Source organism: Chrysemys picta, chromosome 14 (assembly GCF_011386835.1).
Source record: "Chrysemys picta bellii isolate R12L10 chromosome 14, ASM1138683v2, whole genome shotgun sequence".
NCBI lineage: Eukaryota > Metazoa > Chordata > Testudines > Emydidae > Chrysemys > Chrysemys picta.
Window position 1 is genome coordinate 15,083,278 of NC_088804.1, and position 27,293 is coordinate 15,110,570.

Below are 27,293 nucleotides of genomic sequence, written 5' to 3' on the forward strand. Positions count from 1 at the left end.
TTGGTCACAGTTTATGCACCTCAAAAGTTGTTTCATGTTGTCATAGGTTTCCTTCATATGGACTGCATGACCAACTGGAATTGATGGCAAAACATTGCCATTATGCAGTAAAACAGCTTTAAGACTCGTCTTCGATGAATCAATGAACAGTCTCCACTCACCTGGATCGTGAACGATGTTGAGGGCTGCCATCACACCATCGATGTTGTTGCAGGCTACAAGATCACCTTCCATGAAGAAGAATGGGACAAGCTCCTTTTGACGGTCATGGAACATGGAAACCCTAACATCACCTGCCAGGAGATTCCACTGCTGTAGTCTGGAGCCCAACAGCTCTGCCTTACTCTTGGGTAGTTCCAAATCCCTGACAAGGTCATTCAGTTCACCTTGTGTTATGAGGTGTGGTTCAGAGGAGGAGGATGGGAGAAAATGTGGGTCCTGTGACATTGATGGTTCAGGACCAGAAGTTTCATCCTCTTCCTCGTCTGACTCAAGTGAGAATGATTCTGGTGCATCAGGAACCAGCAATCCTTCTCCGTGGGGTACTGGGCGTATAGCTGATGGAATGTTTGGATAATGCACAGTCCACTTTTTCTTCTTTGACATACCTTTCCCAACTGGAGGCACCATGCAGAAGTAACAATTGCTGGTATGATCTGTTGGCTCTCTCCAAATCATTGGCACTGCAAAAGGCATAGATTTCCTTTTCCTGTTCAACCACTGGCGAAGATTTGTTGCACGTGTGTTGCAGCATATGTGTGGGGCCCACCTCTTGTCCTGATCTCCAATTTTGCAGCCAAAATAAAGATGATAGGCTTTCTTAACCATAGTGGTTATACTGCGCTTTTGTGATGCAAAAGTCACTTCACCACAAACATAGCAGAAGTTATCTGCACTGTTCACACAAGTACGAGGCATCTCTGCTCACTTTGGCTAAACAGAAATATGTCCCTTTGCAAAATCAAACACTGACAAATAAGAGAGCACGACACTGTATGATTTCTAGAGCTGATATAGGGCAATTTGTTCAGCAGCGTGATGTAAGCTTCGTTATGATTGCATCATCCATGACTTCTAGGAATAACATGATGCAATTCATATAATGGATGACGCAATACCAGCTTCAGATTGCATCATTCATTGTTTTGCCTAAAAAGCAAGTACTGTCCAAACCCAGTCATAGATTTATTCATAGATCCAGTCAAAGATGTATTTTAGTAATTTCTGGTTTAAATTGAGATCCCTTCCCTTTATAACTCACTTATCCTCCGCCATTCCCAAGGCAAGGGTCTTATATATTGACCCAATAGCATATCTTGAAAACTAGAGCCAATCAACAATTTTAAGCATCATTTTCGTTCTCAGTGACCCAGAATTAGTAAAGTTTGACTACATTTATTTCAGAAGCATTTTGGCTGTAGAGCAGTGTAATCAAAGGTAAAATGCACATGAGCATTTGTTTGCTATGAATTGTATGTATAGGTATGTTGGCATTTAATTATTTACTTATATAAATGGGCAAAGAATAAAGGTGGCCTTCTGAGAAAAATAGATAAAATATTAGTATATACAAACATATTCAGTACAGAATTTCCATACACATTCATAGTAAGTGGGGGTTTTGTTGTTGGTTTTTTGTATTTTTTGTTTTAATAAATATTTATTTCATTACAGCTCAGGGTTCAAGTCAAGCCACGAATAGCTCTGGGCTAGAAGCCATGAATACTAGGTTGTACTCTCTAATCAAGCAGCTTTCCCCAGCTCTCTAGCAGGATGGGTTTCATTGGAATCATAATGCCAAAGCTCCCCCAGGATACACTCAGATTGACTTTTTAAAAGGGGGTTCCCAGCATGGAGGATGATGAAGCTCAAACTACATTCACCTTTTAATCATATTTAGTATTGGTAACCTGGAAAGACTGGTGGAGAAAAAGGATGCACATCCTCTTGACCATACCACAACAGTGCTTTCTCCCCACCAAGTCCAGAAACAGAGTTGGATAGTGCCACAGAATCAATTGACTCTTCTAACTGCACATAGGAAGGGTAATATCCATGAATGGCAAGTTGTCTCCATATGAAGACGATGAGATTGGGGAAGAATGGGTAAGAGATTATCTCAAAATACAGCTGGCCAAAGTCTTAATAAATGAAGCCTCTGGATTTTGAATGTCTTTAAATCCTGACATTAAAATCTACTGAAAGCCGCAGTAAACTATATCTGTTTTTAAATTATGTCCATTTACTGGCAAATTTCATCTCTTTCAACATTTTTCAGACCGACTACAAAAACCATAGGATTCATCTATGTAATAGAATTTATAAATGTGTTATACTTTAGGCTGTTCCACAAGAAAAATCACAGTTTAATTAAGTTAACTAAGCTGATTAAGCCTTGCTCTTTCACCTATTACAGGAAATATTTAGCCCTGGAGCCATCCTAAAGGCACCTCATGCAGCACATTACATGTTTTGTAGAGATACTGAGTATACTCAGTCACGGGAGATAGAGGAAGAAGCCAACACCCCACATTGTCAGCCTCCCTGCAAAAGAGCAGAAGTATCAACTGCTAAGACTCCCTTCTTGCCTGAAAGGTAGGTACTGTGCTATAAAGGAATAGTGCAAAGTGAGAGAATAGTACTCAAAAAAGTCCACATCTCTGGGTCTATGCTAACTGCAATTACTGTATAGTTAAGTCTCTGATACTACCATTTGAGTCAGTGTATTTGCAAACAGCTCATACAAAGAGGTTTAAACGTAATAGATAATAGCATCTTTGTTTTCAGCTAAATTTAGTTCAAAGTCTTGCCTTCACTGCATCTAATGAGTTCATATTGTTAAAATAATTCTTTAAACGTTTCAAAATGTCTAAAAGCAATTTTCTAGTCAAATAAAAAAGTAGCTAAATAGGAACACAAAATGCTTATCTTTGCTCCTGCTGGTGCAAGGGTGCTGCTCTGTGTCTCAGAAAGATTTCTGGCACAGTGAGAAAACCTGGTCAATTTCAGATTCTTTCCTGGGACCTGTCTGAAGTGTCGACAAGCAGCTAAGCTGAATATTAATATGCTCTCCATCATCAAAAGCTGTTGCATACCCAAAGGATGAGAAATATTTTAATCAGCTTTCAGCTTGTCTAGCAAAAGTCAGTTTATTCCTTTGGGATTATACATCTATGTGCTCAATTTTTGTCTCTGTGCTCTCTCTATATATATTACTTTTGAAACCAGCAGTAAAGAGCCCAAATCTGCTGTTTTGTCAGAAAAGCCATTTAATGCTGTGATTCAATTACAATATTTTAGATTTAACAAGAACATCTTATAGATGAAAAGCAAAGGAAAAAAGAGTTGAGAAACCAGCCCTTTAGTGTCCTTGTTTTACACAGTAACATTTTTTTAGAGAAACCGGGGCCCAGTTGGCTTTTTTTGTTGTTTTCTTTAGTTAAACATTTTCATCAGTATGATGAGTTTTCAGCAGTCATTTCTCTGTCTTTCTAGCCTCCATTTTCCTTACAATCGTCATGCAAGCTTTAAGTTTTTGATTGACACAGTTCCTTAGAGAAATTACAATAATGCTATGGTTGACAACTATATCTATACAGATATATATGTAGACACATATTATATATAAATAAAACACGTGAGAGGTAGTTGAAGCTAAGCATTTGCCACCTTTTTTGTACATCTTCAAAACTGTAGTAGGGTAGTAAGCCTAGCTTTATTGTGGTTCCTCAGAGAGACTATGTCAATTACTATGCTGCTGCACTAATGAACATACTGCTTAGGGGTAACTGGAGAAGACCTATATAAGTGCAAAATATTATTATTTATTATCAGTGATTTTTTAAGCCTTCCAAAAAGAGTATCAAGTCTCAGACTAATTTAGAGTTAGGGTTCCTTGTGCACCTCCCACTGTGTGTCCATGTGAATACCATACAGAGTTACAAGGTCTGTATTTTGCTCCATCCCCGCTGTCCTGAGAGAGCACACACCACAGAGGAGATGCCATGGCTCTGTCCCTCTCTCCATGAAGAGATGGCTAGTGCACAGAGGGTAGAAAGCTGTCTCTGATAAAGGTTTTCAAGTAGGTGCTCTGCCTCTGTTCACCTGGGAATTCCAGGAGGCATAACATGGACCTCTGTGTAGACATGGCTTTGGGGGAAAAGCATCAGCACATGGTGGTTTGTAAAATAGTTGCCATCCAAATCCTTCTACGTTGATATATCTCATTATAGTGAAACAATATGTTCATTCTTTATTTTTGTGCAAAGGTGTAAATGCGAATTGCCTGATACTGCAAAGTGCTTGCAACTCAGAACTGCTATTTCACTACCCAGAAATGTGAAACAGGACAGAAGATGAGGCCTAATACTTAAAGCAGTGCAATGGATAATGAGACAATCCTAAGTGCTATTGCTTTCTCCGCCACTGAATTACTGTGTAAACTTGTACAATTCACTTATTCAAACTGTGACCCACAACACCATCTGCAAAATGGCCAGACTGCTACTTATCAAGCTCACAGAAATGTTGGCAGGCTTTATCAATTAGCATTTGCACAGCACTTGAGATACAAGGCCAAAATGTTGTCATTAAACATACATATGTAAATCTGAGTCATGTTAGCTATTGCATAACTATATTGATTCTAAACATCTAGGCAACACAAACTGTAACAATTTCCCTTAGCTCCAACAACACATTTGGCTGAATGTCACCTGCTAGGTACTGGGGAAAATGCATCACGGATGTAATTCCACTGATACCATTCTCATTGACACTACATGTGAATTGACCCCCGTCATTGGTCTTTAAACCACGCTATTACTATTATTTTTAGAAGATTCAAAATGAGTCCTATGAAAAGGGATGCCATTTAGTCCAATTGTGATAAACAATCACATTATTACACAGAAAACAACTTAAGAAGATTTGTTACGCTCAAACTTTAATATAAAGCCTCTGCTGTGAGAATTATTTAGAGTTGAGTTCAGATTCACTGGCGGTCCAAGGAGGGCTGCCAAAACCCGATGTTAAGTAGAGACATTTGAGAAAAGCCAATAATTACTTTCCTGCTGCAGCATGGTAAACATTAAATAGATAAGCTGCATTTTATTGTGACTACAGCTTCAGGATTACTAAAAGGAAGTGTGTGTAGTAAGCAAAATAAATGAAAAGTGCAGAAAAGTCTTGCCCAAGAGCTCATAAGAGCCAGGACTGGAAACTGAAATGGATTCCTGGATTTTATATGGGGAATGATCAGGATATGCTATATAGGACTAATTCCTGCAATTCAATTCACTCAGGCAGAACTCTGCCATACGCACTGCCCTCTTGAGGCAGAGCTTGTCATCACTGGACCTTACTTTACAATTGGATCCATGTGGATAAACCTCATGCCCACACAAATCTTCTCTGACTCAAACCTTCTCTCTCACCGGCAAGATGATAGTGAATAGTTCTTTTACAGCTACCATAATTTCCATATATTTACGGTTATGGTAAAAATCAGATGTGGAAATTGAGGCTGATAAAGTGCTTAAAGTTTGCCACCTAAATACCTATTTCAGACACAGAAATTTTGACTTGGGGGCACCAGATTTTGAAAATCAGGCTTAAATTACTTGCTCAGATTATATACTGGTGATGTTGGTGATGGAACTAGGGTTAGAAGATCCCAGGTTTCCTGATTCCCATTTCCAGACCTGATCCACCAGACCACAGTGCCTTACATGACAAGTCACTGAATTATTCTGAGCTTCAACTTCCTCATCTGTAAAAAGTAGGCTGTGGTTTTTACCATAAATGAAATTCTAAAAAAAAAACAAAAAAAACCCTGTAGTAGCTACAAAAAGAGATATTCACCTATGATTTTGCTAATAAGAGAGAGGACTGGGGATCAGACAGAATAGGAGCTGCTCAGTTCCTGGAAATAGTGACCATCAGACAAGCATCTTCTCTTTTGCTCCCATCCATATTTACAAATTATGAGTAAAATGCAACTATATCTGTCCATGTTACAGAATTTCCACTTGGCCTTAGCAGCTAGCATGGGAATGGCAACACCCATCACAAAGTGATGGTCAAGTCACTAAAATGAGCTAGCAGTAAAAAAGAGTTTAACAAATATTCGCTGTATTGTGAAAAAATTACAGCAGATGATGACATTTGAATCACACTCATTTGATTTATTTCTCGTAGTTTATAACTTTGTCATAATAAAAACTTCTCTGGTCAGAAACTTTTTTTAACCCACAACCATACCTTTTAACATATTACACACACTCAAACACATACACACACTTCTAAGTAATGAGTACAAACAAAATAGAAGTTTTGTGTTTCTCATCATTCCTGTGGCCCTGTAACTCAAAACTAATAGCCATTTACTTGAAGTATATCAGAGTATTTAATAAACTGAATAATTGGTCTAATTAAAAAAAAAAGTTTCAACCACACAGGTGTTGCTTTTTTCTGTAAAAGTTAATACATATTTTCAGCAGAAAGTTGTCACAACTTTCATCAGATTTATAAAATTAAACAATGAGATGGCTCTCTAAAACTTATGATGGGCTTTTGGATCAATAATCAGCCTATTGAAAGTGACAGTACAATAATACTACAACAGACAAATTATAAGCCTCTAAAAGTGGGTAAATAATAACTGACCAATCAAAGATAGATCATGCACTGTGGTGCATATGTGTTCAGCCAAGATATTAGCATAAATACAGCAAAGTAAATATATATAAAAACCATGCTAGCCTCATGATTAAAGGCCTGATTCTGCTCCCATTGAAGTCTATGATATAATTCCCATTGACTCTGATGAGGAAGTATAAAGCACTGAAGACATACTGTATGTCTAGCTATACCTTTGTACAATTTCTTTAGTTAGGAGACTAGCTTAGTTCATAACAATTGCAATAAACCGATGTATACACACATACATACGTGAACGTGCATGCATGTACAGATTTTGCAATTTGATCTGTGCAGGCAGACCCTTGTCTTGTGCCTGCACAGAGTGCCAGTCAAGGCTACAGGGTTCAATATGGGCCCAGATTTCAGATTCCATGAATCTAATTGAAGAATTGGGATGTGTATATATATATGCATATAAAAGTGAGAGAGAGAGAGAGAGAGAGAGAGGAACTTATTTAAATAACATTAAATTTTGTAGCACAAATCAGCAGAAGTCTAGTAATTTAAAACTGAAGGTAACCCTCCACCCCCAACCACACACTTACCTCACAACATTGTCCTAACTCCCTCCCTGGCATGTATCCGATGCCCTATTGCACACAAATTAGGGTAGCCAGGCCACAACTTTGAGTTTGCTGGGTTATGCCAACCCTCATGTTTTCAAGAGTTGTTTTTTAAGTATACCATAAGAGTTACAGGGCTTTTCATCTCAACATTCCCAGTTAGTAATAGAAATGTTAGAAGTGCTTCATACCAACAGAGCTCAGATCTCAACTAGCTCATGTAAGGGTTAAAAATAGAAAGTGCTATCCACTGGTTTGCTCTGATGTTCCTGTAGATATTGTCACTGGATGTATCCTCAGTAGAATTCTATTCAACACCTCTGTCTTTAAGTACAAAGCTGTAGGCTGTAGCAGCTTTAGGAAACATAAGTATCCTTTTTTCTACTGCACAGTATCTGTGTGTGAAATTCTCTAAAGGGGTTTAAGTATTTACCCTGAACACTATCAGACAGTTTCTAAAATTTCCCTTATCCTGTTGCAAAAACACTTCAAAGAGAATCATAAACACACTCCTTTGTGCTTTCAGCACACATTTTGTTTTGGAAGCTTAAATCTGAATTCTCTCAGAATTGTAAATATATTTTTAGGAAGATGTTGTGCACAACTATTTTTTAAAATTTTTGTTAATGATTCTCCAGTAAACAATGCTGAACATGCTCTCTCTTTTCTGAGGAGTGGAAATACTGGAGTCAAAGAAATTAGTGGGATAGAAAAAGGAAAGAAACTAATAAAATACCAGATTTCATTATTAGCTTTTTAAGTAAGGGTAAATTTCTCTGAACATTTCAATCCTGGTATGCATAAAAATTGACCTAACAAAAAAAGTATCTTTATTTAAAGGGTCTGGTATAAGCAGATAAGAAAAGCCCAGAAATTCAGGAGTTATGGCTGAAATTCAGTCCTTTAAGTAGCCATGTTTTGCAGCTCAGTAGGCAAATATGATCACCTGGCAGTCTGAGGCCCTCCACCACAGGACTGTGACAACTGCAATATCTAAGCACAATGTGAAAGTTAGGGATGGAATTTAAGCCTTAACTCAAAATTTCCTGACTTTTGGCTGTCAAAGTCAGATCCTGATAACATCTGGCACTTACATAACACTTTACATTTTCAAAGCCCTGAAGAGATATTAACTAATCAACCTGCCAATTCCTTGAATCTAATTTTAGCTGTTTAAAAATGTCAAAATAACAGAAAATTCAGAGGATTTCTTTTAAAAAGATAGACTGTTTGCCTTACAGATCATCATAGTTATTTTGGCACTGATACACATTTAAACCTTTTAAAATGTTGGGAAAAATATAAACAATATGACAGTCCTGGACTGAGATTCTATATCTTAAGCTTCAACCTAGACTCAATTTTTACCACCAATCTATAAGCTCCTGACAATAGTGGCTTATAGCAGAAACTCTGAAATATCTTCATATATAGCAACAGTAGCAAATAATGAACTAGAATTCAAAAAGGAAACAAAGAAAAATAATCTAACAAGTAAATATTTTGTCTCTCCAATTTCAATTTAAGTGAAAGAATGATAGAAGGGTACTATTAAGGATGAGAACAACAAGAAGAGCATGATTAGTTGTACTGTTACTAAAAAAAAAAATCCCTGAACCTCTAAGATGAAACAGTTGTGCTTCAAGATACCAGACTGCATGGAATGACACTTCATTCTTTATAATCACATAAAATTTATACATTCCTGTATGTACAGTACATTTATAAATTAAAATGAATGGTATGCTACATTTAATCATTATTAACTGTTTAAGCATGCCAAAACAATAAAACAAATGGTATGAGATTTCCTGAATTTAGACTACTTTATTAACAATTAAATGCCAAAAGCTTACGCTTAGCTTCTGTATGTTTCATATCTTCAAGTGAGACCTTTTTACAGTAGACAAACAGTTATGCTATTAAAACTCCAAGTCACTTCTATATTTCTGTACATTTTAGTGCCATGATTTTCTTCCTCTTGCCAAATCCCTACATAAATGGGTGGGATTAAATGGAGCCTAGTCTACCTAACATAATTATATATGTTGTGCTTTTATACTGCAATGAAACTGATATATTTTAATAATCCCAGTCTTGGCTCTTACCCACTAAAGTCAATAAAGGTTATTAAGGCCAACTGCTATATAAATACGTTGCTCCATTGCTAAATGGTCTGCCAAAGCAGGAAATACAATTTATGACAAACAACACTACTAGTGTCTTCATTTTTTAAAATGAACATTAGTTATGTTAACAAAAATCTTGAAGATTTGTCATTCATGTGTAATGTCGATTCACTTTTCATTTCACAAGCAAAACCATACCAGTGATTTACATTTTACTTGACCAAATTTACATTAGAGTTAAAAAAAAGTCTTAGAATTTCCCCATTTCCTTATTTTTAATTCTTTCTTTTCCCACAGCTTTGGTGCAGTATTAAACATTTTTATAGGTAAAATAAATGTCAGTTTGTAAGGTTTGCATGATATCAGACCCTGAGAGACAAATTGTCTTTCCCCAGAATCTCAGAACAGCTACAGCAAGACTTCTTCACATCACATGAGATTTCAGCTTTTCAGACTTCTCTTTACCCAGAAAGCAAAGCTTGTACAGTCCCTTTCAAATGGTAACTCTCTCTTTGAATTCAGTGAGCACTTATCCTGATGTTGCACATGATAATGTGGTAATCTTGGATGACTTTTTTTTTTTTTAATACAAACATTTGAATAGCCTTCATATTTTTAAGGGGGGAGGAAGGGCTGTGAAGACTGGTCAACCTGCTTTGGATTTAAGGGCTCATAAATTCATGAGGTAATATTATGGGGAAATGTGATGTTTTATCAGAATGTCATTCAAATGAAAGGTTTAACATTTACATCACAAGAGTGAGCCCTGAGTAAAACTATCCTCAGGGAAAGAAATGCCAGGAATAAACATTATGATAAAACTGTATGCTTACTATAATGTATAAAAATATTAAATAGAGCCCTGAGGTTTGGAAACATAGGGTTAAACTTTTTGAATTATTATTTTGTTGCGACACTGGAGCAATTACAGTTAGCAGAATTAGAAGTAGTTTTGGAAAAAATATTTTTTTTTAAAATTATCTTTAAACAGGAAAACAGAAAACAAAAACAAAGAGATGAAGACCTGCTTTTGTAAAATTCTAGATACATACATGCAAAAATGCATGATAAGAGTTTTATGGATCAAACAGAGGTAAAGAAAAATGCACTGCTTATTAAAGTATTTCCTTTTAGAAGGAAACCTCAATAGTGCTTCTGTACAGACAAAATTAACAATAGCAAGACATTCAGAATTTAGATTTTTTTCTAAATTATACTCAAATGATTTTTTTTATAATCATTCAGCTAAAATGATTATAATTTACAGAAATATATTGACTGTAGACTGGCAGGTACCTCCAGAAATGTTGTTTTGATTTAACTTATTTCGATAGAATCCAAATGTGCACGAAACACTGCACTTTTTATGTTAAATTGCTGTTGAATTTGTTAACCCACAATTGATTTCCTGTGTTATGGAATCTTAGAGATTACAGATAACTTGAAGCAACAGGGATAATTCTTGACAGTTAAAGCTACATTTCTATGTATTTTCTCAAGGCCAGTATTGTTGTTACATTAAAACTGCAGCTCAACAATGCCCCCTACTGTCAGTTTTTAAAAGACTGGTACATGCTGCAGGTATAAAGAGAACAGAACTGAAAAAGGCTGCTTCTGGGTCCCAAATACAGTAAGCACTAAATTTACTTAAAGACTCATCAAAACAACAGACATTCTCAATTAAAATTCTCTACTGTCTCCCTCAATAGCTAAAATTAATTGTGATTAATCATAAAACATTAAAGCAATTTTTAAAATTTAAATTAGAAGCAGCTTCTGTCTTGGCCTAAGCCTTCAGTTTGCTGATAAATATCATCCTGAGGCCTGTTGAAAGGAGATACACTGACGCCACCATGTTTCTAATTAGAGACACATGGTAATGTCACACCAATTGCAGAAAACCTAGCCCTTGAGAATTTCTGTGTGTGCTGTTTTTCCATGTTCCCAACACACAATGGTTAAAAATAACAATCAAACAATCTTGCGTCTGCCTCACTAAGTCTTTGTGTTATAAGAAAATAGATAGTTATTTCAAGGGAAAATAAACGGAAAGGCTTTTTTAAAAATGCTAAGTCATTTGAGATCCAAAAACATTAGCAGAATGGGAGTGCATGGATTTAAAAAAAGAGTGACAAATGCATTAAAAAAAATAAAAGTTACAAATCGCTTCTTTCTTCACTGGTAAAATCCAGGGCTCTCTGATTTCTTTCTGCAGCTGGTAGGAGCACAAACATCTACATTCTGGTTTTCTGTAATGTTTTGAGTGTTTGGGATACCAGTTGCTGCAGAAAAAGCTCAGGATGTAGAACTTGAGCTCCAGTAGGCAAAAACATTTTTCTGTTCATGGTATAGTGTGAACTGTTATCTGCTATTGTTGGTGAAGGAAGAAACTGTCCTCAAATTGAAAGCTACACATGAGGCCTGATCTGTGTACCTGTAAATACCATTGATGAGTTGTCAGTACTCTGCAACTCTCAGGATGAGGTCCAAATTCAATGCCACGGAAACATAACAACTACTCAAAGCAGATATTCAGGCTCCTTGTCTACAGTGGGGATTTGTCCAAGGTCAGGTCTACACTACAAAGTTTTGCCAACATAGCTATGTCAGTCAGGTGTGTACTGTAATGAAGTGTGATACCTGATTGCCATTGGTGTGCTGGCAAAAGTCCCTAGTGTAAACACAGTTAATACCAGTAAAACTGCATTTTTGCTGGTGTAGCTTATTTCACTCAGGGCACTAGAAGAACTATACCAGGAAAAGGACAGTTTTGCTGGTATAAGCTGTGTCCACACTAGGAGCTCTTTACCAGTATAATATATCTTACTGGTAAATCCTTCCATGCATAGACCTGGCCCTAGTTACAGCCAACTACAGCCAGTCACCAGTGCAAAAACTTCTTGTAGACGGGCAATACTTGAAAATAAGGTAAGCTGTGCCGGTACAAACAGAGTCTTCTAGCAGTTTCGCAGTAAGACATCATGGATTGCACAGGTGTAGCTACATCAATAGCTAGCCACCAATGCAAATCCCCAGTGTAGACAAGGGCAGGGATATCTTTTCAAAGGACATAGTGATCTTAGCCACTCAACTAGCATTGCTCAAGACACTATTTAGCCTTGCGTTCACTAGCATTCTTCTCTAGTCTTGGTCTAGCACAAGCACTGGTGAAACTGCATTGAGATGTTTTTACCTGCAGACCAGTAGAGCTAGCTACCTTGGTGCTATATGGGGATAGTGCTGAAAATTTCCTGTGAAGACAAATTGTTATTAAGTAATAACCCAGTACTTTGACATCATACTTTACAGTAGTCAAAATGGACACTAAGCAACATGTCCTGTTGTTTTTTGGTTTTGTTCATTTTGTTTTGCTATTTTATTCCCTCTCCTGCTTTGCTGTGGGATTGGAAGGAAGCACTGGCATTATAGAGAGCACACAAATACTGAAAAATTAAAACCTGATTCTACCACGCAGTTACAATGGGTTCTGCATGCAATGCATCTGCAGAATTAGGTTCTTAAGAGCTGTAGGTTATTTGCTAGTACTTACCATAAACTCCATCTTTTTCCAAAATTCTTCCAATTTAGCCATTGGTTCAAGCCACCAATCAGTGCACTTCCTATAGCGTTTGCCCTGAAACCAAAACTGCCTAAGCCACTCAAATTCGACCTGCAAAGAGATGAATGATATGTAAGGAGGCATAAATAATCTGTGCTCGTTACTTGGAAAAACATATGAATCTATTCATATCTGTGCTGCTACTTATAAGATGGGGACATTGAGAGTTTCTCCAATAATAAGTAGTTTCCAAAGGCAACTTTACACACAGAAATGCAAGCTACTTTTAATTTTCTTTTTCATGTCAATTGAGGCAAACATGCCTCAACCCTTGGCTTACTAAACTACCACTATGGGAGGGAAAATAGTTCAGGCCCCATAAATATTGGCCAATCTGATAAAATTTTCAGGAAGTGCATATACTAGTGCCAGTTGTGGAGGTGGTTTTTATGATGGAGACAACAGTACTGATACTATAAGATAATTTCAAATAGGTCGCCAAACTACCACCAGATGAGGCCAAAGAGGATCTGGACGGGAGACCTAGAGATCAAATGATCTATTTCCCAATACCAATTACTCTGACCCATCAGATCTATCATTTACTGCTTGGGGGCCCCAAAACAATTTTGTGCTGCCTCCATCAATTCTTTATTCACATAAAACAAACATTTCTTACTCTAGCTGTGCAGAGAGACGCACACTGCAAAAGCAAAAAAGGGTGCACTCTGCTTAATTCCAGGTCACCTGAAGTCACAGATTCTGGGAGTTTTTCAGAGTGATGCAGCAGCAGACATTATGCTAGTGACGCCTCAACTACCACAGCACTGCACTTAAGCATGCAGACAGCCTTGAAAGGCTCACATAAGAGACTATTGTCCTAGATTACAAGATACGCTTGGCAACAATCTTTTCATTTCTTAGGATTAGTTTATATTCTTCAGAATATAAACTGAACTACTTTTGAAGTCATACAGCACACCTCCATGTACTATAGTAAAATATATTTTCCTGACTCCTTTAAAGGGCTAGTTCTATGCTGCAGCAGAGTACTGTGGGAGATGGGATGTCACCAACAAAGTTTATGCTGAGGCACCTCATGGAGGCAATGATCTGAGACACTGAAGGATCTGACACACCTCAAGAAGCTAAAAAGACAAGAAAGCTAAGTTTAAAAAATAGTTATGTGCTGCACACCCCTTTAAGCCCAGGAGCACTAGACACATAACACACAACAGATAACCTGTGTGGGTTGTTTTTAATACCATACTTGCACATCATTCAGTCCTATAGTTATAAAACATCTTTAAGACTGTATAACACACTGATTACTGTTCAAGCATAGTCATTCCATTCAACTTAATAGCCACCCCCCAGTCTCTGTTTTTCATTTGTTGTTCTTTTTGTTGATTTTTTTTATTAGTGATTTACAGGACTGGTCTCTTAGATTTTTGTATTTATCTTTGTTATGGTAGTTATGTTTCACACAGAGGCTCAAAGCTGCTTTAATCTTCACCTTTACCACAAAGAATTCTTTTGTTTACCCCTTCGAACTCTGATGAGGCAAACAAAGGCAACCTGTGAAGGTGAAACAATAATGAAAATGGCTTAAAGCCCTCACCTGAGAACACCTTTTAACCAACAGAACAGCTACAAAAGACTGAAAGTTGTTTTAGTCCACACTAACTAAATGTTTGTTTGATATGTGTAACTGATTTCAATAAAAGCAGTTTAAGCAAAAAAGTTGTACATACAATATTAAAACAACCCCATTGGTAAAACATGTCAGCAGGATTAGAAGACATTAGTTGAGGTAAATCTTAAATGTTTTGAAAGCGTCATTCAGCTTTTCTTAGTACTCAGGTTTAACAGCATATATCCTTTCTAATAAAGTTCAAGTAAAGTTTATTGCTCTTAAAGCATTATCCAGGTATGAAGTGTCGAGATGCATTTTGCCAGGCCTGTCTGGGACTGATTTTCAGGTGTGTTAAGAACTAGTATCTTGCACTGACTTTAACTGGAATTCTGAGTGCTCAGCACTGCTGAAAATAAGGCCCAATGGTAATTTTGTTGCTGGCTTCCTCCATTAAAAAGGCAATACCCTATAAAGTCTGGCAACCACAACGTTTCAGGAAATAAACCATACTGGGTCATTAATCAATAAAGAATTCTGCTTTAAAAATAAAAAAAAAATCAATGTGACAACATGACCCATTATGACAGGAATGTGAATTCAGTCAATCTGATTTTTGACTAATTATATTGATTTGTCCTCTTGATCTATGTAAATTAAATCTAATTTAAATCTTTGGCACCCTGGTCACATTTTAAATACATCCTGGGCTTAACTGACAGGCAGTAATGGAAACGGTGGCAGCACCATTTACTAGCACAGCATGAATGCTGCAACTACAGTCACACTGCTTAGTCACTTGTGACCTAGAAGAGCTGTATTATTCTCTAGGTTTTAGAGGTAAAGTTTAGTGGTAGGCTAGTTAATTTTGTGCAGGATTAGTTGGTCCCTCTAGGGGGGAGCATGCCAACCATGCCAAATTGTGACATATGTGCTTGTTTAATGATATGGACTACTGTTCACCAAAGATCTCAAACTGAGGTCCAAATTCATTTTACCGAGTGTCTCAACTTAGCATCTATACGGAGTTAAGTAAAGATGAAAGGTCAATCAAAGTTTTATCCACTACATTAGTCTTCAAGCTGATCTTCATGAAGTAGTGCAGGCAGGTAGTTATTTGGTGGCTGGAGCAAGAACTGAAAGTCAGGTGACTCCTGACTCTGCAAAGGAACCTCTCTGTGGCCATGATGTCACCATCTGTTTACTCATCTGTAAAAGGGGGATATTGCTACTTATTTTTGTAACAAGCCTTTTGGGATCCTCTGAAAGATAAGTACACTTTTTTTTTTAAATTAATGCATGGTAGCTATCTTCATAGATTTGTATAGACTAGGGTGACCAGATAGTGAAAAATCGGGATAGGGGGTGGGAGGTAATAGGTGCCCATATAAGAAAAAGCCCCCAAAATCGAGACTGTCCCTATCAAATCGGGAGATCTGGTCACCCTATTATAGACACCCTGAGATGTGTTAAATACTTTCCCAACGTTCTTAGAAGTTATATTCAGAGTTATACTCTCCCCTTCTTTCTTTCATTAAAACAAACCAATTCTTTAACATCTTTTCTTGGATCAACTAGGGGTTAATGAGGCATTCACACCTGCCTTCCTACTTCCCACACTTTCTATGACTAGAAGGATGCGAGGAAGAAAAAAAAAATCAAACATTGGAAGGTTTTTAAAAAGGTAAGGAGGACAAACTCCGTATAAAAACAAAAGGTCTGTTATATAAATCATTAGATTCAACACTTAAGGCCCTAGAATAAAACGAAATAAGACAGATAAATGCAGCAATTCCAACAGACGGAAATCATAGTACAATCACCAAACAGCTAGACACCCAAAGTAGCTGAGGTCAGTGAATATTCACATACCAGATTTGAATATCAGATTAACTGTTGTGCCTCGTCTTTGACTACAGTTTCTCTGATGCAATTTTACATTGGAGACTTCCTTATACCAAAACTAAACTGAATGGCAAGAATTAACATTTAAAAATGATTACAAATAAAATAAAAAACTTTGGGCCCGATTTTGATCTCACTCTGTTTTCACTGCAGATTTACACCAGTGTTAAGTAAGACTGGAATCAGGCTTGTTATGTCTAACATCAACTCAGCCTGAAGTTGTCCTTTAAACAACGATTAAAGGCTGATTTTTAGGTTTATAGTCAATACTCGGCAGTAAAAGGCCAACAGCACCATTTGACATTTTGTGAGCCTGTGGTCCTCAGTCAATTATTTAAAGGTATTGGTTATTAAATGCCACCTATGTAGGTGATCTATATTTCCTCTCTTTTGTACCAGCCAGCCACCAACTGTGCTGTCATTTCACACTGATGTGGTAAAACACACATTAACCTTACTTTTGCTGTGTACATCACCACTCTTCTAAGCAGTTGACCTAAGAGTTTAACAACACAAACCTCTTTCAATTTAGCTTTTTCTACATCACACTATATTCAGGAATAAACTCGATCTACTTTTGCCATAAGGAAGGATTTGATGTATGCAAGGAAGTGACTGTTGCCAGACTAGAGGAACAGCAGACCATGAAACTATACCTTCAAACCTTGGTAATCGAAGTCCTGATCCAAAACCAACTGAAGTCAATGCCCTAGTCTCTGCAAGCCTAAGTATTCACTAGCATTCACCTATTGTGGTTATAGGGCCTGATCCTAACCATCAAACAGCCAACATCCTACTACTAAACTTCATCTCACTTCAGAACACATGAGCCCAGTGCTTGAAATGCAAAGCATAGGAAGGAGTTGGGTTTGTTCTGCAAATATTTTATTTTTATTATATATATCCATGAGCATTTAAATCACCTGCTTGGCATGGCAATGTTTTGTTTTGTTGGGGTTTTTTGGGGGAGAGGGGGGAGGTTTTTTTTTTTTTTTAAAGGTGTCTGCTTAGCTATGGGTTCTCCCAACTTTCTTATAGCTCCATTCCAGACCCACCCAGATAAAAACACCCTTTTAAGCCAAGAATGGTTCAGCACAGTCAACAGCTGAGCACTCCGTCAGCTTTGCTAGATCATTTACTCCAATGTAAATTACTACTGATGAAACCTCCCTTTAAACAATCAGGTGATTAATTTAATTCAATCCATAACACTGTGTGCATTGATGTTAGGCTACTGTACCTCACAACCGTACAGATAATTACTTCTGTTCATCCTACTATACTTCGCTCATGGATACGCTGCCACTGAAGTATTTGTTTTGTAGTTACAGCATTTCAAGACTGACTACCTTGACAATCAGCAGACGGACACTACTGAGAGTGCCATTATTTACATTGAGCTATGTGCTTGGAGTGAAATGACTGTGTGAACAAAGCAACAGAGATTATGTGGTCAGTAATAACTCAAATGCAATCTCTGTTTTAAAGACAGAGGCCATGACATCAAGGTTATGACCAAAGAAATCTAACTTTTACCTGGCCATCCACCAGAGATGCAAAGAAGGAACAGCTGTGAGTGTGAACCAATGTTCATCTGTGGAGTTTATAATCAGTCATTTCTAGCCTTTCAGCAAACCATTCATGATTATTCCGATGCCTATTTCGGAGATGCCATCAAGGCAAAGTGACAGTTTCAGAAAAAGTCGTAGCATCTATCAATCACTATCTGGGATAATGTTTCTAAAGAACTGCATTTGTGGCAATACTTAAAAATAAAACATGGCAGTCAGTTATTGTGAGTTGGAAGAAGTTCAAGTACTATCATTTTCAAGGCTGTCTCTGCAGTATATACAAAAGTTACAACTTTTCGGGCGAGGCATAGATCTAGAATAGGAAGTAAGTTGCACATCAGAACAGAGACACAGTGGTAGAGTTGTTTGGGATCCCCACGCATGTTCACAAATATGGTGTTTTGCTTTAGCCAGCACTATAAGTTTCTCAACATTTTCTTTTAACTGAAGAGAGGAAAATTGCAGGGGAGAGGGTGTTAAGAGTTGTAGCCAAATCCTGATCCCAAAGTCAATGGCAGATCTGGCATATTCTTCACTAGATCCAGGATTTGGCTCTTTGTGTGGAAATTATTGTGCACTTTTTCTATAAATAATGTACAGAGTTTGAACCTACTAGTTGTATTAGACCATGAAACTACAGAACTTTATCATATAACTTGTATTAAAAAGGCATGTGGCTTTTTTTCCCCCCGAAAGAAAAGAATGAAAGACCTGTATTAGCCTCACAGACATTTATGGTTCCAGTTAATAGTGATACACAGCAAAGGAACGTATGTCTACCACAATGTAAACCACAGAAAACTTGCCTACTTGTGTGGTAAAAAAAGAACAATATCTGACATAGCACTTTGACATATGGAATTAATCCCTCAAAAGAAGAGATGACCTTGAAAAATCAAAAGAGAGTGGATGAGTGATTCTCTTTTCATATGGAATATAGATCCAATGTCTCTATTCAGTCAGAGTGTACAATATATATAGCCTGACCAGTGATTTCTGGGATAGTATATCCCATATGTATAACAGGAAACACCACTGTATGTCACATGGCAAAATGATTCAGGTTACTGCAAACACTTGGGGTCTACTCCTCCCATGGTGTAAATCACATAGCTCTTTTGAAGTCAATGGGGCTATGCTGATTTACACCAGCTGTGACTGTGGCCCTAGTTGCACAAACGTATATAGGCCTACAGTCTTATGAACTAAGCCTGATTAATATTTCGTAAAGTATTGCAAGTACTAGGCTGATTTAAATTATACTGGCAGCCATTTCAACCAAAAGCATGGGAGCAGATCTTTCCCCACCCTACTCTCCTCAGCTGCACCAAGAGTAAACACAGTGCAGCCAAGAAACTGACCCTCAAAGTTTTATGAAAGTTGTAAAAGTTTGTCTTCTTCCTGAATAAATATATTGTACCTTATGAATTAAAAAAATATTGAGAGCTATAAATGCATCCCTCTACTCTAAGTGAAAATTATAGTCTATACATGTCCCAGTAGGTCAAATACTGCTCAAACTTATACTCGTGGAAATACAAAATAACTCTTTGGAATTTATGCCTATAACTGTGCCGGAAAACACCACTGAAATCAGAGAATTGGTCAAAAAGATTAGTACTACTGTATACTAATTAGTCAGTGTTACTCCTTTGACATATAGTGCTCACCATTTATGCTTGGTTAATCAATAAAGGTCAACACAAGTTGTATCTAAAGATATAGCTATCAGGATAACAAAAAACAAGTCAAATCTGTTGTTTTTAAATACCCTAGAAAGTGTTGTTGACTCTACATTTTCCGTGGCTCTCTCCTTTTATTTAAGTTAAAATTTAAAGAAAATTCAATTGAGCCTCTCTGGAAACACCACTGGCACCATTACAAAAAGAATGTAAGCAAATTTACCAAACCCTCTGCAAGATCTTAATGATTGTGTCACACTGCAACTCTTTCCTCTGACACTGAGAATTAGCAAATCAGCATTGTCCAGGATACCATGTAATTTTATAGCTCAGATAAAGTTACCAATTTCCCAAATCTTTCTGAACACTAAACTAATTCTTTCGGTCTAACTTGATGAACACCTTGGTCTGTTAAATGTATTTGCTTGCTAAGGACCATTTCTGTACTGAAAACAGAGGTACATTCAGTGGGATTCCTTGAGGGCATATTGGTCCTCAGTACAGGATCAGGGCCTTGATCTTATTTTCAGGAACTTGATTTCTACAGTATTTTCCTAATTACAGGCATTAAAGCAGACGCTGTCATCATCCTGTCCTACATCTGTTTTGAACATGATTGGCTACTATTTTAGCACAGAGGAACAACTCAAGAGGTTTGTAAGGGTTTCACTTGCCCCTTTCCTTTAATTTCTTTACCCTCTTACTTTTTGCCAGAGTAGAACAGCAGGGGAGAAATTAATCAAATTTGTCATAATGTAACCAATGTTCTTGCTATAGCTGCTCCTTCAATTAGAAAAATGGAGTCCTCCCCCTTGTGACTTTGCATTAATCCCAACCAACACACCCAAATGCAAGAGTCAATGCCATCCAAATTTGAGATACTTACATGGGGCCATGTCTTGTGAGTTTTTGAACATCCTGAAGCCTATTGACTGCACCACCCTCAAAGAATCAGGCTTAATGTACTGTGAAAACCTTCCCCTCACCTCGTTATGGATTCCTTCCACTTCCTTTACAACTTGGACTTCCAGTGATTTCAAAGATAAAGCCGCTGAATCAGAATCAACCTGTAAATTCTGAAGTGCAACCTCACACTGTCCAAAAATATATTCCAGTGTTCCTGTTGAGCACTGTAAGAGAACAATAAAAAAATTAATCAGTTTACAGATCCTTTGGAAGTAATACTGTTTAAGGCAAACAGAAAGTAAGATTCAGTGCAAGCAACTGAAATAATCAAAATAATAAAATGAGAGAAAAAGGGACTGCATTTCTGTGATTTAATTTTATTATGTTTTAAAGCAAAATAAGAAAGCTTATAACATTTAATACATGCCAGATTGTTTGTATTGCTATTTAAAATTATTTGCATTGATATAAAAAAGTTAACATTTACAAAACTAACTCATTAAAGATATAATAGATCATTAAAAAATACCCTACACATTTGGGGGAGGGGGGGACCCAAAAACACTGTGACACACATTTGAAATAGAGATTCAAAAGCATGGCTGAAAATTCTTTTTTCTTTCTTTTTTCCTCCCTGCAGATTAGTATGCTAGAGCATCTAACAGTTGGTCACATTTTGCCCTGCATAGGACTCACAATGATGTGGAAGGGTAGTTTCTCATACAGCATGAAAGTAGAATGTACTCCTAAGTGTAAAGCATATAATACAGTTGCAAAGATTAATTGTTCTGCCTTTACTTTGTTTTTAGGAATATAACTTCCTTCAGTGCTAAAAGAAACATATAAATATCTCTCTGACACAAAATAAAAAGATAGGTCTACCTTGTAATTATTTTCAGTTAAATATTTATAACATTAGCTAACTCCCTAGGAAAAACCTTGAGTAAGGACTCCCAGTATCATAATTCTTTGTATTAGAATTTCCATACTATACAATGTGAGGTCACAAAGGTTTATAAAAACAAAACAAAAGCTTTTAAAGTGGAAGCTTTTCAAACTGTGGACATAAGTGTGTATTTTAATATCAAAATAACAGAGTGTTGGGAGCACAAGGTTAGAGAGTTCATCTTTCTTGCTGAAGAAAAATAAAGAACCATATGCTTCATGCATATAATACAATGCACATTATATTAGGTTTATTCCAAAGCTCAGCTGTAGTCACCAGAATCTGTGTTTGTTTTGAAAAATATGTTCCTACATGACAGAAGTTAGACAGATGTGTCCTTATACCATCAAATCCTTAATCTAACTTGGAAAAATACTGTGATATAATTTTAATGTTACAATGCTTTCTTCTCTGATTTATTTATTTATTTGCTTGTTGCCCTCATTGTTTTCTCTACACAACAGCCAAAGGGAAAAGCAAATAATAGTGAAAACAAAATTAAATACATTCCCGTTGAAATACAACACACACAGAGATACTTCAACAATAATGCATTTTGACTTGATAAGACAAACAGTAAAATGTGATTAAAATAATTCTTTCAAAGGTAACTAAAGTGTAATCTCGTGATTTTTAAAAAAAAACTATTATTTGCTTTTTCCTTTTAGTTGCTGTACAGAGAAAAATAACTATGAAAACAAGCAAAAAAATAATCACAGTACGAAGGACAAATACCTCTATTTTCTTTATAATTAATGCAATTATGATCAATAGTCAAGAGTATTGAAAGAAGAAATAAATCTAATAAACAGCACACATCAGCAATCTTGGAAGCACTGGGCTGAATCCTCAGACTACCTGAGAGATGCAAGAGCTTTGTGCACTTTTCTGCTTCCACCTGCAGTTCTAGGGGAAGCCGGAGAATCCAGCCTCATGGCTGTTCCACATTGCTCTGACTTGAAGTGGCAGCCTAGGGCTGTTGGGAATGCTGGTGTGCAGTATGTTTAGACCTCATATCCCTTCCCATCAACAGTATGCCTCTTAAGTGGAGTATGGCAAAAAAAAAAACTATGAAAACATTTTTTATAAAAATGTGATTACATGTTTTTGCATTTCTTTAATAAACTGTGGTACTGCAGTGTAATAGAGAAACTCTATGTGAGGTTAGGCATAAATGGCTCACAGACAAAGAAACTGCCCTTCTCCCATAAAAATCAATAAGAGTTCTTCCAACAGTAAGCGAAAAGCATAGAACATACACCTCCCACAAAAAGTCGGAGTCACCAGTAAAACCACTAATCATAGTTTAAAACAAGACTGTGTGATCCTAAATTCATTTTGTCAGCCACTACTAATAGTGCGAATGACCAAAAAGCAAATCCTCTTTCTTACTCACCTCTGCCACTCTGTGGGTAGAGCTGAAACGCGGCTGAAAACCAGCCAGAACACAATGCTGATGTGTCATATTGAGATCATCTGAGGACAGATAATAATCAGTTTCAGTCTATGGAGAAAAATATACTAAATACAAAATTTATTCCTACCAAATATGAATAACAGACACTATAAGGCAAGTGTTTTGAACACAATACAAGGACTTTCCTCTTTTATGTCTTTTTAGCTCTTATAAGGTTTTATACGTTTTTCATTTGTAGAGCTCAAGTGCTTAGCAGAAGGTAAATATTATCCTGTTTTTAACAAATGGAGAAACAGAGGCAGAGAGATGAACTGAAAATCTGCTGTCTGCCCTATCCACTGAACCACACTCTCTCCCCAAATGAACAGACAAAAATAAACAAAATTGAATTCTTTTAAAGTGTTTTCTTTAATCTGAGCTCCCTTTTCCTTATTTTCATTGCGCTTCGTGTTTACATTAATAATCATGAAGAAATTTAGCAAGATTTTGGAATATAATTTGAAGTGTAACTATACTTCGGAAAGTTTGCATTGTAAAAATGGCAGAGTGAGGTTCTGTGTTTGTAGTCTCTCAGTGCCTGAAAATGTCTCAATTATCTCTCACATTTGCTCAGTTTACAAGTAAAAGGAGAATTCCTTCCCTCCTCTCATAAAAGACAGTTCTGTAACATGAATCCAGGGACTGATAAACAAGTTGTGTTCTTTCTGGCTGATGCATTGTCATCAGTAAGAACTAGAGCTGTCTGAAACTGGAATTCCCATTCTGTGGGAAATTCCAAAATTTCTCTTCCCCCCGACCCCCTTGAATAAACCTGTTCGGAAATGTAACCAAAAAGAAAAGAAACTTCAAAATCTACCATGGAACAGGAATTCCAAAAATTTGTTTAAAAAAGATCAAATTTCTATTTTGATCTTTTCTAAGCTTATCCAAGGCTTTCTGAGCTGCCTGGAGCCCCAGCAATCCAACAAGTAGGAAGCACGCAGCTCAGGAACCCTGGAAGCCCCAACTTCAAGGATGTCCACTTTGAAGGCTGCTGTGGAGCTGGGAATCCTAGAAGCCTGGGCTGGTGAGGAGGCAGGAAACTGGAAACCTGGAAGCCCAGGCTCCCAAACAGCCCACCTGGTGGGTTGAGCTGGTAGGCAAGCAGGCAGGTATCCCCTGGTAGGCAAAGTTTGATCAGAATTTCACTGAAGTCATCATGATCCCACAGAATGTTTCAATTTTGACAAATCAGAATTTTCCAGTAGAAAAACATTCAGCTGGAAAATTTCCGAGCAGCTCTGGTAATAACATTTTTGCTACTGCACTCAGAAGCAGCAATAATTTAGAACTCTTAAAAATGTTCTAAATCAAGTTGGCTTTGATGTTCAAGTGTCAGAAATTAGGGTCTATGGGCCTTTCAAAAATGGAATTTCAGTAGGAACTACAATGGACAGATGGAGCATGCCTTATCCACTGAGGTGCACTCATTCCAAGCAAGAGAGAAGGCACAAGGAAGATAGTGTGAGAAAGTGAAGAAGAAAAGTGGTGAATCTGGCATCATAAATGGAGCGAGGCAAGCAAGATTGATCCAGTGAGAAAAAAGGTCAGAGATAGAGCCTGAGTGGTAAGAAAGAAATTTTTCAACCTGATTTGGTGGGCAAGAGAAAGGCAGACGAAGGACTGGAAGAGGGGCTGAGTAGCTGCTGGAGGGGAGAAAATTTGTTAAAGGAGGTCAGGGATACGTAGGATACAGCAGATAATAGTAATAATAATGGAAATAATAACATTAGACAATAGGCAGGAGACAATCATGGTATCTATGGATGGACATAGGAAGAGTGACAAAGGAATAGATGTTTGATATTTTATAGGGAAGGCTGGATGTATGGGGAGGAGGAGAGATAGGAGTCATAAATTGTCTTCAGGTAATGAGCCTGGGTAATGGGGTGGGATGATACTGTTTTCAACAGTGATGGAGTAGAAACACAGAGGAGGCAGGTAAGGAAGAAAAATGAAAAGTTCTAGTTTGCCATACTGGGCTTGAGCTGGCAGCAAGACATCCAGGATGATGCAGTCACAACTGGACTGTCAGTCAGATCAGTGCGGAGAGGAAGATTTGTGAGTCATCAGTATATATACTGTAGGGTAAATGAAACTGTGAGCTGAAGTCACTCAGCAAAAAAATGTAAGGGAGAAAAGAGGGGACTAGGGACAGAGTCCTACCGGATTGCTGACAGAGAGGGAGGAGGGCTCTGCATGCTGTGCTCCGAGTAAGAAGGTGCCATTTTTACTTCAGCTATTACTAGTGACTATTGAATTTGATCACAGTACGGGAGTCTGATTTCAGAAATGCTCAGCCTCACATACATCCTCCCCTAATAAATATTAAGCCCTTTAAAGATGTCACAGTTTGCATACCCAACAAAACTGAGGAACCCAAAATCCCAAGTCACTTTAAAAAAATTAAGTCATAGTTACTTTTTTTTTTTTACCATAACCACACTTTGTTAAACTGAATACCCTAGTGTAGTTTACTACCTGTGAAGTTTAATATGCTATTCTCTCTATTAATGAAAACAAATATGATCTGAAATCTTTACTTTATTTTGTAATAAGTCTGAAATTCTCAAATTGGCATGCACACTGTGATAAGATTTATTGGATTTATTCCACTTGCAAGAATGAGTTCTCTTCTTTCAATGGATTTTATAGGCAGCTGTAAGAATTCATGCACAACAACGCGGCATCTAGCATTATAGATATTAGGAGAAAAATGCAGGTGGATGGTTTCATCCTTTACCATTTCTGTTCCTGTATGAAACATGAAAACAGATCCCAAAAAGGGAAGTTTGTCCAGTGCATTCAACAAACTAGATAAAGAGAAATATCCTCACAATATCCCCATCAGGTTTAGGAAAACTTATATCACTTGCTAGTATTTGACAATTTCTTCACTGCAGAATAATGCCAAACCATCTAGGTATCACCAATAAATATATTTAAGAAATAATCCATTATGACTATTGCAGAACCATATTATAATTAGTCACTTATACATTAAACCTGTGGCCACCTAGGAATTCACAGCTGTCTTTCTACTGCAAACCATGGCCACTGAGGTCCACAAAGAGAAAGCATTATGATGATTCTGTTCCTTTTGCTACCATTTGAGTGAAGAGAGAAACAATTTGGTACAAATGTAAATTTCTGATCGTGAGAGGCTTAGGGCTGGAATAGGAGGTGTCTTACAGATCAGGACTGAGCTGCACTGGTAAGGTTATGTGGGGAAGCTTGCACAGTATCTGCCAGTGTGATGCCTGCACGAAACTTCATTTCAATACTTTTTAAAACAAAGAGAGAAATCACTGCTGTACAGACATATGAGAGTTAAAGGGTATCAAGCCAAATCTTGAAAACAAAAACATAGCAAATCTGGATTTTGTAACACTAAGTATCACAGTCATCTCTATGAAGAATGATCACAAAAAGCAGATTGCTTAAGTACTTTTGTTCCATTCAGTACCAATTAATTTGGTACAGTCTGTGTAGCAAACACAGCATTATAAGTATTACATTTTGATTTGCACCTTCATTCAAACCCTCGGCAACCCTTTCATTGTGGGGCTGTCTCTTCTTGAAATTGCTTCCAACTGTCTCTAATCCTTTATGACTTTTAGAAAGAACCCTGTAATTTTAATTTAAGAGTTTATAATTCATCTAAAACTGTAATTGTATAAAAATGGTTGAAGCTTCATGGATCATATGTCTCAAAGGATATTGAAAAATACGTTCTAGGCCTTAAGAGATTACTCCAAAGATTTTTTTCCCTACAATTTGAAAGAAAAAAAATTGCTTGTTAAAAGAGACATTGCCCATTTGGCGGCAGTCACTTTTAACTAACAACATTGCATACAAATTATTTTATCAGTATTAGAGGTAGACTAAAACCTGGCCAACCCTGCCACGCACACTTTAGCTTCCTTGCATACGGATAGTTCAGATAAAATACAATACATATGGATACACCACCAGTTTTTAGTTTTTGCAAAATTAAATTCTATCTGATGAGATTTGCAAACCCAAACCAAGGCATCCCGCTCAACTTTAAAAACATTATACACCATATGGCTGGGGAGGGGGGGGGGAATAGGTTATCAGTCCTGCAGAAAGATCTGCTTGCATAGACTTTTACTACTGCAGAAGTCCCACTGAATTTGTGTTGGATTAAGGGTCAGCATGGAGCACAATTTCACTGGGACTCCCACAGGAGTAAGGTCCATGCATGCAGATCCCTTTGC

At 37.2% G+C, this 27,293-nt stretch overlaps 1 protein-coding gene across 12 annotated transcripts in view; it reads right to left on the reverse strand.

Moving 5' to 3' along the window:
- The window catches only part of FTO (FTO alpha-ketoglutarate dependent dioxygenase), a 332,418-nt gene that overhangs the window by 204,922 nt on the left and 100,203 nt on the right, over positions 1-27,293 (reverse strand). For 10 of the 12 annotated variants that reach the window (XR_010592539.1, XM_005289788.4, XM_042852281.2 and 7 more), the window contains exons 5-7: positions 22,993-23,072; positions 20,731-20,874; positions 12,945-13,064 (exon numbers count right to left, since the gene is read on the reverse strand). Coding sequence is in view for 11 of the 12 variants with exons in the window: in XM_005289788.4 (XP_005289845.1) it covers positions 12,945-13,064; positions 20,731-20,874; positions 22,993-23,072 (344 nt within the window). In the remaining variant the exon portion in view is untranslated. The remainder of the gene's footprint in view (positions 1-12,944; positions 13,065-20,730; positions 20,875-22,992; positions 23,073-27,293) is intronic. The other 2 variants (XM_065567030.1, XM_065567027.1) reach the window with 1 other exon arrangement.